The sequence below is a fragment of the Motacilla alba genome, chromosome 1A, assembly GCF_015832195.1.
Source record: "Motacilla alba alba isolate MOTALB_02 chromosome 1A, Motacilla_alba_V1.0_pri, whole genome shotgun sequence".
NCBI lineage: Eukaryota > Metazoa > Chordata > Aves > Passeriformes > Motacillidae > Motacilla > Motacilla alba.
The window spans coordinates 54,137,007-54,153,649 of record NC_052031.1 but is presented as its reverse complement, the minus strand read 5'-3'; the positions used below and the strand labels follow the sequence as shown (position 1 = coordinate 54,153,649).

The 16,643-nt window shown below is 38.9% G+C and overlaps 1 protein-coding gene across 1 annotated transcript in view; it reads right to left on the bottom strand.

The window, feature by feature from the left end:
* The window catches only part of VWF (von Willebrand factor), a 122,596-nt gene that overhangs the window by 33,410 nt on the left and 72,543 nt on the right, over window positions 1–16,643 (bottom strand). Inside the window, exons 31-35 of the mRNA XM_038153087.1 lie at window positions 12,294–12,437; window positions 10,921–11,085; window positions 8,595–8,638; window positions 3,261–3,438; window positions 218–438 (exon numbers count right to left, since the gene is read on the bottom strand). Coding sequence (XP_038009015.1) covers window positions 218–438; window positions 3,261–3,438; window positions 8,595–8,638; window positions 10,921–11,085; window positions 12,294–12,437 — 752 coding nt within the window. The remainder of the gene's footprint in view (window positions 1–217; window positions 439–3,260; window positions 3,439–8,594; window positions 8,639–10,920; window positions 11,086–12,293; window positions 12,438–16,643) is intronic.

Here is a 16,643-nt window from a genome sequence, read left to right as displayed (position 1 = left end):
ATTCCCATGTTCTTGACATTGGCACACCAGCGCAACAGGGAGAACAAGAGGGGATACATGTCTGGCTCAATAAGCGAACACTGATTGTATCATGAAATGGAGAAGAAATGTTAAAAATAGGCTGAAACTGGATCAAGAGATGACATTTGTAACCCCATAACCTGAATTTGGCAGCATGAGCTGACAATACACAGACGAATTCACAGTGTTTGCTTACTGCCATGTCACTGAAGAGCTGCATTGCCACACCACGATGCTTCACTTCAATGGAGTCCATGCAGTTCATCCTGGGTGCTGCTCTGCAGGGCCCTTCATGGAGCAGGACTTCAACATCGTGGTGCAAGTCTTGAAATAAGATGTAGGAGCAGTTGCCAGTCAGCTTAAAATTCAGCCCATCAAAAGTGACAATATGTTGAGATGAACTTCCTATACAGACACCTGAAAATAAAGAACAACAACCAAAAAAAAAAAGTAAAAACATTTTAAATTTTACTGTTTCTTCACAACTGTTGTGGGCATGGGAAACCAACTAATTGGGAAAGAGAGGAAGGTAATGAATTGCAAATGCTGCAGCAAACATTGACAAGAAACTTTGGTAAATACTTCATCACACATGGAGGTTTTTTGCAGTATCTTTCTCTGGGAACAATAAGTATCATAAATGATTTGGATAAACTCGTAAAAAATCCCTTTGCCTAAAACTTATTCAGATTCAATATGATTTATTAATAGATTTTGTGTAAAAATTAAACAGGGAAAATCCCCTTACTGTTTGTAGAAAGACTGTAACATACTGTTCAACCTTTGCATTGCATGATATTCTACAGTGTTACATTTGCTTCCAAATAACACTATTTCACCCTTATCAGACATGTCACAAGTTGATACCCAGGGACTTTGTTTTTCAGACAGGAAACAGGAAAACTGCAGAGAAATAATATGCACAGGATAAACTAATGGCCAGCTGACAGCTCAGTGTCCTGGACATTGGGTTATAAACACTTTCTTTCTTCAAAAACTGGAAAACAAGGAAGATTATAACCTCAGAAGAACCAAAACAAAACCTGATGCTTCTGGCTCATATATTTTCAAATCTCTTGCTTAAAGGATAAGGACAGTAAAATCAATGGCAGCAAAACATGTAAGGGGGAAAATTACCATTGTTAATAATTCAGTAGTTTGCTTCCAGCTGGGAATAATCTTTTTTCTATTAATTTACTTTCAAATTTAATTTCCCAGGAAAAACAGCAGTGGAGCGAGGGAGGCCTTTGGAGCATCTTCAGATATTTTACCGTAAATGCTTATAAAGTTCATATATAAATAACAATGAAATGAGTTAGCAATAAAACCACATTTCTCAATCTTTACTTATTCATGAACATTAAAACAAAATTTAAGGATACTGGGAATCCTTTTAAATTTCTCATAGGTTTCTGTAGCACACGATACACTAATGTGATCCATTTCAAAGTAGTATAAGAGCACACAACAACAATGAATCACATTCCAAATCATGCTGCTGTAAAATTGGTAACTAGTTCAGCAAGCAAGCACCTTTGCAGTATAACTCCTGAATCATCCTCAGAACTCAGATAACCTAAGAACACTTTTTCAAGGACTTCCTCTTTGCAGAAGCATTCGTCACATCATCCACACTGTCAAGCCATGGCTAGAAATTGTTTTAGCTCTCTAAATGAGTGAACCATGAGTCAATTTAGCAGCATTTTCATGGGTGCCTAACCAGCCTCTTTCCATAACAACAGAGGTGCTGCCGCCTCACACTGAGCTCCTACTCAGCACCTCCTCTGCTATGCCCATCTCTGCTTTTCTGATTGCTGAGAGTTTTGTTTCACACAGCATCAGAATCAACCTTTCCAGCTGCTATAGATGTTGCTTTAGTTGACACAGATTCACCATGGTTGCACTGAGCAGTCATTACAAGAGGACTTGACCCAGAGGGGTTTGTAATCAGCTGGGGTGGGGGGTTGTCCCCTCCTTCTGCAACATGAAAACTACCTACTTTTCCCTCACAAGTTGGACAACCTCAGGAAAAAAAATTGGGAGTACCATAGCTCATTAAACTCATAAAGAGAGAAACAGTTCTCAGCTCAACTTAACTCAAGTGACCTATAGGGCTTTTTCTGATAGTCACCTCACAGTATAAAAGGTTATTTTCATTTACTCTTTCAGAAGGCTTTTTATGAAGGTATGTCTTGCATGCCAAAAGTAATGCCCTCATGTTGCTAGCTATGTGTTTAGGACCAAGAAATTTAATAAAGATGCACTTCTTAAGGGTAGGTATCACTAAGATTAGCTTTTAAACATCTTCAGATGGATAGCCATAAGTATTTTAGATATTTCTACTTTTTCAAAATCCTTGCAGCTAAACAGAAATGTTAGATTTCAAGTGTTAAGCATTTAGATCATCAAATACACTTTTAGGAAATGCCAAAACAATGGGTGTAAAAAATTTTCTATGTCTAAGAGTTCAGGGATCAAAATCCAGCTATGAGCTTTGGTATTTCAAGCAATGTCTGGAAGAAATTGTACTTAAATCAGCCAGCTAAGCAGAGGGCATTTTAAATTGAGATTATATGTTGTGAAGAGGAGGTGTGTGTGTATATATATAGGGTTCTGATCTACTTCTAAGAAGTAAGCATATGAATTTAGATTTAAACCCACTTATGTTTTAATAAATAGCCTCAGGGCTGCATCCCTCTAACCCTGTAAATGTGATTGGATGCACTTAATTCCTGTTCCTGTCATCCCTGCCCAGACACTCTGCTCAGAAACTCCGAGGTTATCTGGCAGCAGGGAGAATTTCTTGTTGATGTCTTTGTACTACACCTGCTTGATTGAGGGCAGGCCAAACCCTTAAGCCCCTAGATGGACCAAGAATCTGTTGCTTGCTTACAGCTTGCCGAGATAAATTCCTGGTTTCTCCCATACATCTTCCTTCCCAGCTCACACAGCTTTGGAAATGGAGTGTGAGATTCCCTGATAAAACACTGTCAACTCTGCTAATGCAAAAAATCAGTGGCCCTAAACTTGCAGGTAGCATTAGGCATTCCAGCATCAGTTAAGGCTCTTACACTCCTAATTATTTGCTTAAATGGCTGTATAACAATTAAACGGCAATTCCTCCCACCCTGGTCACCTTTGAAGTGTCCAGTGGCTGAGAAGCTCCATTCAGCATTACATTTGTGGTCAAAACATTTCAGGTGATAGGGAGGGAGAGGCATCCACGGACAGATACTCACATGGGCACATCCATCGGCAGCCGCAAGTTTCCTCCACCTTAACAGCAGGAAGGCTGCTGTGACACACAGGCTTTGGCATCCTCTCACAGTTAATGTGGTGGCTCTCCAGAACTGTGTAATCTCCTGGGAAGCAGGTCACAGTGTGGCACTGGTCTGGTAACGTCCATTTATCACCAGGCTAGGGAGGGAAACACAGATATGCAAAAATTGAAACAAAAAATGCAAAGTTTGGCTGGTATCATGGAACTACAGCCTGAAAGTGAAGTAACCCTGACAGCAGTGCCACTCACATTAGCCTTGGAAAAATAAATAATGGAATGCACTGTATTAAGGACTTAATGAGGATGTGAAAGTTTAAATCAGAAACACTAAGAAGCAGGCTGAAATTCCAAGCTAAACATAACAGTCTACAATAGGAGACATTTTGTTCCAACCACCTATAGTTAGAGCTTAGTCATCCTACAACATGCATGGAGAGCAGAGATTTCCCCTCAGTTTTACTTTAAATTTCAAATCCTTTATTTTTCATAAGCCACAGATGGTCAGAGCACAGCAGGAATTATTATTTGTTCCAAACTAGGAAAGTGTGGAATATTGTAGTTATTTTGTCAACAAATCTGAAACTTTAAAACAGCTCCTTTCTTCCCAAAGGGAAATTGTTTCTATACCAGATCAGTGTTATTACATGTACATAGTGGATTTCTAGAGCTAAAGAATTAAATGTGAAATATATTCCTGTTTTCTAAAGGACAGTCTGAATTTTAAGGCACCAGGATTATGTACTAATAAATGACACAGAAATAGATGTGCAGTGTCTCAAGATTCCTATCTGCAGAAAGCTAAGCTCTCTGGCCTCAATTCTACAAAGTTCTAAAGTCCATAAGTAGGCTGAATGAGTTTTAAAACAGCCTTCATCCCTGAAGTGGGCATTCCCAGGAATACCCCCAGATGTGGGAAACAGCCCTTCCCAGAGTTCTCTCCACAGAGGTGAGTCCAGAAACACCAGTCCAAGTGAATGGGGGCTTCTGTGAGCTGGGTAACATTCCTTGATATTCAAAAGCAGAAATGTGGGGAAGAAAAGAGAATTTATACTGGTGTTATAAATATATTAAAATTCATGTTCGAATAAAATATGATTGTACTTAGAAGGGATAGAATACACTGAGGTACATGTCCAGACATGTCACTGGGGACTGACATAAAACCACTGAGCTCACAGAATCAGCCACAGGGATTGGGAAACTGGTTACCTCATGCTTCATTTGAAACACAGTATCCACAGATGCACACTGAATAGAAGCTGAAATTAGCAGGTGAAGGAGAAGTTCCAACTAAATCACGGAACGCCGGAGACATCAGCAGCCCATCGTGGCCACGATAACCAGAGATAGCATCATTCCAGATAGTCAACTTAGCATGAACAGCCGGTTCTGGGAATCTCACTAGCATGTAAAAACCCAATTCCTGTAAACTCTATTCAACATGTACGTCTTCCCTGACGCAGTTTGTGTATTGCAACGCAGCTTTTGTCCAAGGCGGAGACAGGTATCTGCACACGCCAGACCAAGAACAAGAGGACAGCATGAATATTCCCAAGACTCCAGAGTCTGCACTGTTTGTTCATCAGATAGAATTATTCCACACCGGAGAAACATAGGAAAGCTCATCAGACTAAGAAAAGGACAAAGGAAAAGTAGCTCCCGGCAAGAAAGAGTATAAAACCTGGACTGATCCAAGCAGACTTTGTGAACTCACCAGATCTGATGCGCCAGGGGGTCAGATCTGTGTTCACCCAGAGTCGAGTCCTGGGCTCGGCTCTGTTCCTTTGATTCGTGGCTGACAAAATTTACGATCCAATTCACGAAATAAATTGTATTTTTGTTGCCCTGTAATTTGGCTCTAGCAAATTATTTGACTCAGCTTAATTGGGCTATTTACCTATAACACTGGGTATGGACATCTCCCATCCTGTCCTTTAGAGTTTAACCATCATTCCCGTAGAAGAGAAGAAAAAAGGGGTAAAAATACCTAGGTAACAACATCATTCACAGATAATTGGTGTAATTATGAAAGTATCTCTCTGTATCTCTGAGCTACAGGATGCCATCAAGTCTAAACAAGAGCTGCCAGATTTGCGGCCACAAAAGATTACATATTAAATACAGATTAATTTACTGGCCTTGTTTTATATGTTTCAGGACTTTGAGAAGGTAACTGAAAGTTGCTTAATACTTTTTTCAGGTTTGTGAGCCTAGAGAAGGCTGTGAAAAAGTAATAGGAGGAGCTTTAAGGACAGCAAAAGTATTTCTATAGGAAGAGATAGAATGCTTTTTAATTACAATTGTCTCTCCTACAACTCACTGAAAGTGGAAGCACCTGGAAGGGTACATACACAGCTGTGCAAGTCTGGCTTCCATACATATTTAATTGGTTTTGTTCACTTTTTGATAGGACATTTATTTGAAAACATCTAAGAGCTGGACAAGAAAAGCAAAGCACAAGACATAAAAAAAAAAAAAAAAAGAAAAAAAAGAAAAAGAAAAAAAAAAAGAAAAAGAAAAAAAAAAAGTTGAGGGATAAAAAACCCCCAAGAATCCCAGTGCAGAGAAAAACACAGGGACTCTGAAGACAAAGAGAGCCTAAATCCCAACTGATATGAGACTGTAGGAGCAAAGGCAGGACTGAAAGGAAAGCAAAATCAGGATTTCTGAGCTGTGAAGGATAAGTCAGCCAGAACACTGTAGGAAGCCTCAGACTTCCTCTCTGAGGGAGCTCTGAAACTACAGACCTGGACGTGCACACTCTGTGTCTTGCTGTGCATCTGCAGGAGAGAGACCCACGCACCTCAGCAGCTCCCTTGGCTGTTATCTCTTAGTTTAGATGAGGTTATTTGTTTGTTTGTCTCTTCTTTAAGCCAAGAGCTGAACAATACTAGAAAAGTCATGGTAATAATTCAGGAACATGGGGTTTGCCACCTTAAACAGCCTAGAAATGCAAATTGCTCTACAGATCACTTCATGAGGAAATATTACTATTATAAAACAAAAATCTACACCCGCTTATAGATTTCAAAACAAGACTAGCAACGAAAATTAACTATGTAAAAAAAACCAAAATCAAAACCTAATTTATCATAATTGTCCTGATATTCTGCCAATTGTCAAATTAAAACATTAAACCAGTGGTTCTTTACACAGGCTATGTTTGGCACTCTTGCAACCCCTTGGCACTGAACCTGATGAGCACTAAAGACTTCCAAGGATTCAAAGAACAGCTGAACAAACTCACAGAGGACAAAACTATCAAGCATTAGCAAATACAAAAAGGTGCCACTTTCAGCTCAGTGTGTCCCTGAGTAACAAATTGTTTATGGCTAGGACAGTTCAGGGAATTTTTATACATATTTATTAACATTGCTTCCATGACTCCTATTTTTGGCCACACAATAGAGGGTGTTGGATGGATTTTTGGCCTGATCCAGCACATTTGACCTGCTACTAACAATGACTTTAATCGAGAATATTCCTTCTACAGTCACTTCCAGGGTAGGGGTAATAACAAAAGAAAACATGAAAAAGTAACAAATCATAATATTCCAAACACTGATAGGATTTAGGCTGAGATTTTTGATACTGAGAACTCAGATTTCCTTGCAAACTACAGGAGATCAGTTCCCACAATCTCCAGATGCATGACAGACATCCCAGTTGGGGAGCTGAGCCTCCTGCAAGAATTCTCTGAGCAACACCTGAAAGATTAGGAAGCTGATATAAAAGCCTGTGTTTTCTGAATCAGGGAAGGAAGAGCCTTGATTCTTCCTTCCTGTGGATTTGTGGGCTGTGCTGGAAGAGGGGAACGGAACAGTGGCACCTAAGAGCCCATGAGACACAGCAGAGACAGCAGAGGATGTTGCAACACAGAGGCAGGAACTTCCACGGTGTCCTGTAGGCTCCATGGGATGCTCCAGAAGGCTGTGGCCTGACAGTGCCTTCCAACACCTATTTTTCCTGGCTGACAGAAGAGGCAACTCAAAATCCCCCTAAAGGCTGCCATTTGAAAGTCTGGCTCATTTTTATATGGCCTGGAGCCCGGTCTGTTTCCTTCTAAAAGTATTTCAGCCAGAACAGAAATTGTGCTTTAAGTTTATAACCCCAAAAAATGAAACCTGACATGTCTGAAATTTAAGTTTAGCCTTCCCAGCACTTATCTACACATATCCGTGTCTGCTTCTAGGAGCCCAGTGGCCTGGTCACATTCAGTTCAAACAAACAAAAAAAAAATCTGATTTCTTTTTTTTTTTTTTTTTGTCTTAATAAAGAAGTTTTTCAAGTTTAGTTTTTGTTTGTTGGGGTTTTTTTCCTTAATTAAGCTGTCAGCCTCAAAGCCATCAGATTACACTTAGTGTCTGATTTAGTTAAAGCCTTTCTATGTTCTGATCAGCTGACTGAGGCCAAGCACGTAAAGCAGCGTTGATATATTTCCTGTGTTTAGGTAATTCATATTCACTTATTAGCCGCGCCCTTCCTTCACAGTTATGTCTTCACAAGGGAAAAACCAAAGGAATATTTTCTATGTAATGGAAATTCAAGATGAATCCTAGAGTAGAACTCACAACTGATCCCTACTAGAAAACATGGCTCAAGTGTATGCTAGTATTTTTAAATGCATGTAACACAATATACTCTGAAAAACCTTGGCATTTCACCTGAGATGAAGAAACTGAACCATTTACCACATTTTGAACACAAATTTCTTAGAGTGGGATCACTTTTGAGAGATCAGACAAGCTTACTTACACTTCTGAGCATTTTCTCAGGATTAATGAGAACTTTTGCACAAACAAACTCCAAGAAATTTGATTTCCTTGCTAAAGAGATGATTTTACCTAGAGACATAACTATCACCCAATAATTATTTTCCTGTAAAATTGCCATAGGGACAAGGTATTTGTAATTTCAGCAGAAGGACAGTGGCTGGACAATGATTTTGCCCCTGCACATGCACCTTTATTTGGCCTTCTGTCCCAAAAATCCTCTCACCAAGAGATGGACATGCATTTTTTGCTGTCAAGGAAGACAAACATTGTCATTGTTCTGCAATGGTTCTGCACTGACTTCACTAACATTCAACACTCTGCAAGATGAGATAATGTTAGAGGAAGCCTCCTCTGTGTGCAAAGTTATCTCACCAATTCAAAATCCAACATTTTCTTCTTCCAAAATCATTCTTGATATTCTCCCATGTTTTTTGTTTTAGGTTAACTGAAGATATTCGTGTTCTTGCACAAACTTTGCAACTACAAAGCCAGATGGCCAAAGCAGGCAATGCACTTACTCTTTTTTTGATTCCATCCTCATCTATGCATCCTCTGACTGGGTCTGAAAGAGAAGCAGACATCTTTTAGTCATCCCATTCCCTTATCAAACCTTTTAAGTGATGATCACCAAAATACAGACTGCTTACTTAAAAGCTTGATTTAAGCTGTGAGAAGTTTGGGGGGGTTTGTGCTAGAGTGTGTGAATTCCTACCTGAAGACTGCAGGCATTTGTCCAAAGAGCACAAGAATAAGCCACAGAAGGCATAAACAATGACTGTGGTCCCAAAACACTCCATGAGCAATAACTAGGCCGCAATTCTACAGCACTTCTTGTACAGCCACTGCTCTGCCCAGATGATGCTTAAAGGATGAGCGTGGCTTTGGCTCTGAGGCACAGTCCAGCCTTACCTCAGAGTCTTGTGATCCTTTGAGAACATTTCTGGGAATTAGCAAGTAATGACAATTTCCACACTCACATTTATTAAATGCAGGAAGATCAATACAGCATAACTACACAAATAGCTGTAAAAGAACACTCAAATTCAGTTTCCTTACATTTAGTCATGACTGTGATGAGCATTTTTTTCACATAATCAGTTAAACAGTCACAGGGTACACACTGAATTGCAGCTTCTATGTTTGGGTGCTTTCACTACACATCTAAAAATATTTTGGAAGCAATTTCATTTTTGTACTATGGCATGACAAAGTCTCTAGGATATTAAGATACTGACTAGCAAATTCTTTGTAGAATACTGGACTATGGTACCCTATATACACTCTCTGCTCTGTCTTTTCCAGGATAAGTAATGTATTTTGAAATCATTTAGGAACTCTTTAAAATCCTTTTTTAATGGTATTATTTTTGGTACAATTCCATACAAAAGGCAAGACTCCCTCTGCATGAGAAATCAAACTGTATGAGTCTAGAGGGGAAAATTATGCTTTACAGATTGTATGAAATTTATGTAAAACAAAACAAACAGGAAAAAAATCCAACCAAAAAATAAATCCCCACCAAAAAAATATATCGGTTTTCACCCCCTAGCAAAGTCTTCACCATCAGCAAAAGAGAGAGCTAAATTTCTCAGATTTTAGGTGTTGAATATGTCTATAGTTCAAGATTGTCTATAGTTCAACAGCTTTTTGAGCTGTTGGAAAAGCTTTCATTAAAAATACAAAGCTTTCACCTCTAGTACTGATAGGTTACAGCACTGATTGCAATAAGACAATAATTATTGGCTCCAAATTCCTGCTCCCCATCCTAAATCTTGGATCAATGTAATTTAGAGCAAGAAAAATCACATGTTTTACAGTGTGAAGAGAGGAAATGCATTTTCAAAAGCTTATTTTAAAAGAGAGGAAAGAAAATGGCAGCTGTTTAAATCTAGAAAATGGCAGCTGTTTGATGCTCTGGAGAGATTTTAAAACGCCAGAAGTGATCTCAGCGGAGGCTGATCAGATATCTCCAAGCTGGACTGTGAACACTCTGCAACTTCTTCAGAGGTCTTTGGCTCCATAAAAAAAGTCCATTTATGGTAGTGAAGGTGTAACTAAGCCCTCATAATGCTGGCAAAAACCTGTGCAATTACTAACACCACAAGGCAGTGGCTTGTGGTGAGAACATGTGGATGTTATTGGAACAGGAAAACAAAACGAGATGAGGGATAAATATCTATATCCAGACCAAGGAGGTAAAAAAGTAAAATCCTGGTCAGTGTTGAAGCAAGGTTCCTTAGAGAAGGAGTGTTGTCATCTACAAATAAATGAATACTTGTTTAAATCATTTCACACTTTTTTCCCCCAGTATCTGTTTCCCTGGGAAAGGAAATTCTTTATTATTTTTCTTTTTGCCTTATATTTTGGCTGAATTTTCTGTAGACATGCACATAACAATGTCTGAAAAACACATAACTTGAAATTTTGCTCACAACGTTTCTGAAACTTCTGAAACCTGCCCCATTTATTCATGACAGCTTCAACTTTCCTGGTGTCCTTCAGTTATTGACCAGTCCTGAGTACTGATTATCAAGATATTTATCAAGATTGATTTTTATTAAGATGGCAGCTTTCAGGCCTAAGCAGTTCAGGCCTAAGCAGTTCTAAAAACCTTACTGGAATTGGGCTAACTGGAATAGCAGCTGGATACATATTTAAAGGGCTCAAATTTGGTTTCACATGTAAGTGATGAAGGTGGTCTAGGTTAGCATTTGTGATGGTTGTCAGTGGAACACTCACAAGAGAGTATCTGATTGCCTTCTCATATCAAGAATAATCATCCTGGTTTTGCATTTCAATTTTTCTGTTTTGCTCCAGACACAAGGTCATGACTTTCAGACTTACCCATGCACACTTTTTTCATAAATTCACTGTTCAATGTGATCATAGTGGATAAATCTTCAAAATTCTGGAGCTTCATGATTCTGTTAGCAGCAGATGGCCCAGCCAAAGTCCTCAGCTGCCCTTCATCATATCTGTTCCCAACACCAACTGGGAACAGGGATACTCCTAGGAAAAGAAAAGGAAGGGTTTGAAAAAAGCAAGGCACAGGGGAAAATCATTGCTTATGGACATGGAGTGTTCATCCCTGGAAGTATTTAAAGGATATGGCACTTGGCAGTGCTGGGTTAATTGTTGGACATGATAATCTTAAAGGTCTTTTCCAACCTAAAAATGATATCATTTTTATTTTTTTATTTGCTTCTAAAAAAAAAAAATAGAACTGGGAAAAGTTTTTCTCCAACACATAATTTTCATGTGTTACTTGCATCATGCCCCCCACATTGGCTAAAGGCAACTAAGGGCTGAAATGGTGCTGCTCTAATCACACTGGTAGCTAAGACGAGCTCTATTAGTCCCAAACATAAGATCATTCATGGGCAACAAAACGCAGCTGCAGACTTAATGACATCTTCACTCTTTTTAAATGAAAAAAAAAAAAAAGAATCTCAGTATGCTGTTTTCTTTCTTCAGTTACACAGCAATTGGATTATTTTCAAACCATTTAATTAAAATTAACAGTTGATAGATGTTACACAGTCCATGCCTTATTCAATAACTCCCAGAGCAACCTTCAAACAAAGCCAAAGCTCCTCAGCTTAACACCTGAGGAACCTGAGGTACTGAAAGAACAGCCAGAAAACTTGAAAAATCATCAGGCAGCGCATTGATAGCAAAAGTATATTCCTGTAGAGGTCAGTGAAGAATCTGATCAAAACCTCTAATTACTAATTATTATTATCATCATCATTATTATCATTGTCTTTATGATTATGGTTAATAATTGTTAATAATCTTTATTATTATGGATAATAATCTTTATGATTATAGTAATTTTTTATTATTTATTATTATTATTACCAGAGTGAACCTTTCAAGTTTCCCTGTACTGCAATAGTACTGAATTTATGATATTAGACCACATTTCTGTTATCCCTGTCTACCCACATGATCTCAGAAAACAAGACGCTACTAATTTTGAGTCCTGGGGAAGTTGTCAGCCTTAATTGCAGATTGGTCCTGAATTTCCCAGTACCTCAAAGGCATCTTCATGAGGCATGCTTTTCTCAGGTCTGTTCCTTACCACAACACTATGCACAGTAACTCCAGAACTTACATGAACACACCAGTGTCCTAATTTTCCATCTTTTGTTCCAGCTCATTACTTAAAAAGTAACAACTCTACTTATAAATAGTGACAGTGAAACAAGATTTACTGTTCACTCTTGCAGAAAGGGCAGCAGCCTCCACAGCATCTTGTGAGCTCCCCGACACGATGACAATCACAACCTTTGATGCGCTGGGTCTGCCCCCGTGGGATTCTGACATCACATTCTGGACCACAAAATCAATGGCATTTCCTAGGAAGAAATGAAGAGAGAAATGAGAGATATAATAGAAAAGTCACAGGAGACCACAGAACTAAATTTTATATAGCTTTCGGGTGTTACACTATTAGGTAATGAAAAGTATTTATTCTTAAAAGACTCTTAATGTCTGATTTATTGCAGCTACATGAAAGATCTCAGCTATTAAAAAATTTCCAGTATTTATTAAGACATCCAAACACAGGAGGACCATCCTTAATTCCATCCGTAGACTATCCCAGTCTCTGCAGTGACAGGAATTTTTTTTCCTTTCCTTAGCCACGATAACAAAGTCACGCTCCTCACTTAAGTAGTTACCTTTCCCAGAAGTATTGCCAGCCCTAAAGGATAGAAGACATTGTGGGGATTATATTCCTGCTTCGAACTGTCGAGCAACACTGACATCCAGTGGCGATCTGATCCACAGCTTGGCATCATCCTGAGCTGTTCACACAAGTTGTTCTGACTCCTATAAAAGATCTAGTACTTCCCTAATTTCATCTTTCCCTACAGGTGTGAAAAACCTATCTTGCCTCCACACTACCAGCAACCTTTCTGAAATTTAAACTCTGTGTAATCCAAGACACAACCAGGTGATCCTTATTAAAATAAAAACAAAACCAAAAAAACCCACACCAAACCCCACAAAACTTGCAAAGAAATTCTACCTGAGCTACCAAATCACAAACTAGCATAAAAGGGAAGCTGCTGCCCATTCATTTTACGTCTGTGAACACTCAGGCAAATTTTGTTGATAATTATGACCTCAGCAAGAGAGCCCTTTGTTAGCACTTGCATTTAGACATGTATTTGCACAAATATTTACACTGGGAATCATGATATGCAGCTTTGTTAAAAGCTCCTTTGGGCTTGGAAGTTATCAGGTCAGGAAGTAGAAATGAAACTGGGTGACTGATGTGACATTAGGGGAAAACAGCGACTGGTGAACAATCAACACTTGAAAGAGTATTTCTTCTGAGTAATCTGCAATAACTGTGGAGCAAAAATAGGTTTGCCTGAGGAATTCACTGTACAATTTATAATAACAAATGCATTTGTAAAACACTGGAAGTCAACCTGTAGATAATTCACCAGAACAGCCCCAGCACATCTTAGAGCACCTGAACACTGTACTTGATGTCTTTTTGAACCATGTTAACCACACCTTTTCAGTGATAGAAGCAAAAACACTTTTCCCAAGCTGCTGAAAGCATGGACAAACTTTAGGAATCTCACTCAGCACACTGATTACTGATAAGGCTTGGAGAGCTGGGATTGTTCAGCTTGGAGAAGGCTCCAAGGGGGCTTGTAAAAAAGAATGACAGCAACTTATTATAGTGGTAGGTAGGGATAGGACAAGGGGAAGAGTTTTAAACTAAAAGAGGAGAGATTTAGATTTGATGTGACAAAGAACGTCTTAACTCAGAGGGTCCTGAGGCACCAGTGGAACAGGCTGCCCTGGGAAGTTGTGGCTGCCCCATCCCTGGAAGTGTCCAAGGCCAGGCTGGATGGGGCTCTGAGCAACCTGAGATAGTGCAAGGTGTCCCTGCCTATGGCAGCGGGTTAGAATGAGATGACCTTTGAGGTCTCTTCCAACCCAAACCATTCAGTGGTTCTACACCATGGCAACAGCAGTTGGATATTCAGTGAAAACCTTGAAATTTTGGATGTTTTTCTACTTGCAATAAAACACATTTTAAAACACCATTATTTGTTAGGTGATGGTGATTCCATTTCACAAACTACTGTTCCTGACCACAAAAAAATAACTAACTTCAGGCATTAATTCATGTCCTACACAGCTTTCCCACAATCCTTTCTCCAAATAGTTTTGTGTCTGTCAAGGTAAATGTTAGATACAGAATGGCACATTAGCTAGAAATAACTAAGGATAAAACAAAGTACAGCAAATAAATCTCACCACATTCAAAATCCCTGAGATTGCTCTAGGATAGTCACTGTGCCAGATGATTGACTCACTTCCCTTTGGTCCTACAACTACCAAAAAAAAGTATTTAACTTTCAAACATATTTTAGGTTAAACTTTTGCACAGTAAGACTCACAAATGATTTTTCATTAATTGGTGAAAAGTACTTGAAATTTCTTATTTGTTTTTTTTAATGACCCTTTGACTTTTGTGTGGTTGGTGCGGTCAGCAGCCAGTCCAGCTCCATTTTTCTTCTTCTCACATTAATTTTTAAAACGTTCAGAAACTCCATACATATTTGCAAACTGAAAAAAGTCCATTCTTTTTATAACTTCTCATAAAGAAATCAAGTATTGTTGTAACAGAACCAGTGACTATTTCAAAGGCCTCAAAAGCAGTTACTCAATTTAATACACAGAAAATTTGATTTAGCATAGTAAAAACACTTTGGATTTCTCCCTTTATTTTTAAGCCAGCGCTGGAGAAAAAAAGCAAGGTGTCTGAAGGTCTGAAGACATCATCAAATGAACACTTTTGTCCTGCTAGAGGGATTCAGAAAGTCATCATCCCAAGCTGGAAGCTGTCACTTCTCAGCTCTTCGCCTCTCCATCTCACCACAGAGGGAAATAACAAATCCCTCAGAGGCCACAAAAAAAAAACTATTCACTGCTAAAATCAACCAACTTCAACATTTTCATACTGAGAGACCACAACACAACAAAAACCTGACATTTTCATATCAGTAAAGCAAATATAAGTATTTACACTGAATTAAACATCACCATGCACAAGGCTTTATTAAGACTGGAAAGAGTTTTCACAGCATGGAAACATAAAGACAATCTCAGAATGGTTTGGGTTGGAAGGGATCTTAGAGATCATCCAGTTCCAGCTCCCCTGCCATGGGCAGGAACATGTTCCTCTATCCCAGGTTGTTTTCAGCCATTTTAGCCCTTCCCTCAGCCTACCAAATGTGGTGAGCCCCCAGCAGCCTTCCAGCTCAGTCAGTAGGGTATGACTGCCACTCAGTGGGCATGTTCAGGGGAAAAAAATGCAAATAAATAAAAAGGGAAAACAAAAACCCAATTGAACCATACAGGCTGCTTTAAAAAGGACAGACCAATCATTCCAAGCACAGAACAGCATCTTCTCCCCATCCTTCAGTGCTCATGTTTGGAATAATCATTAAATAATGACTATGAACATTTGATGCTGAAATTCTGAGAGTCAGAAAAGGCTTTTTGAGAGCATTTTCCTGGTTGACTTTACACCTGATGGATTTTAAATTTAGATTTGTATTCTGAAGTAACAACTCAGAATGGTTCACACAGAGGTTCCTGCAAGGACTACAAGTTGACTAAAAAGACATAAACAAACTTTAAGGACAAAAGACAATCTTTTGAATAGGGTTGGAGTTGTTTACTAGGAGTCTACAGGGAATTACACTAGATTCTGCCTTATTTTGAATAGTTTCATTAATGATCTGGATGGAAGAGTTAAAATGTGTAAAAAGGCATGTTAATCTGAATTACAAATATTGGATTGGGAGCAATCATGGACATCATGGAATTAACTGAATGAGCACAAAGTGCCCTAGAAATATTTTAAATATATCCAAGAAATAAAAATGAAGATTCATCCCAGAATTAGCCAATCTGGAAGACACAGACATTTAATGTTTTGGTGGATGCCTCAGGGAAAGCAAAAACTTCCTAAGAGAAACCTTTGCAATTATTTTCTTTGGGCCTGTAGAGTTGTGACAGACAGGGGATTTCAATTAGATGTAGGTTCCTGCTGGAAACTTGTAATCTGTGCCTTAAGTGGCCTCAGTGGTTTCTCTAACATTTCTGCAACATCTTGACCCAAAAAAAGTATCATAAGAGAGTCTAATCTCCCACAAGTCCTGAAAGTGGCCTGGAAAATGAATAAATAGGAATGGTTCCTCGGAACTTGAAGTGATACATAAGCAGCCAACACTGTCTGGATGGTGTAAGTATTCCAGACTGCAACTACTTAAGCAAGGACTTGTCTAACCAGGAACAACTCCCCACAATGATAATCATAGAATCATAAAATCACAGAATGGTTTCAGATGGAAGGGACCTTAAAGATTATTTCATTCCAACCCCCTTGCCATGAGCAGGGACACCTCCCACTGGACCAGATCCATAATCCTGAAGCTGGTCTTTGTATCTTAGTTTAGGCTCTTCACTTGGCACTGAATTGGGATTTTTCACCAAAAATAGATTATTTTCATTTTGAAGCAAATCAG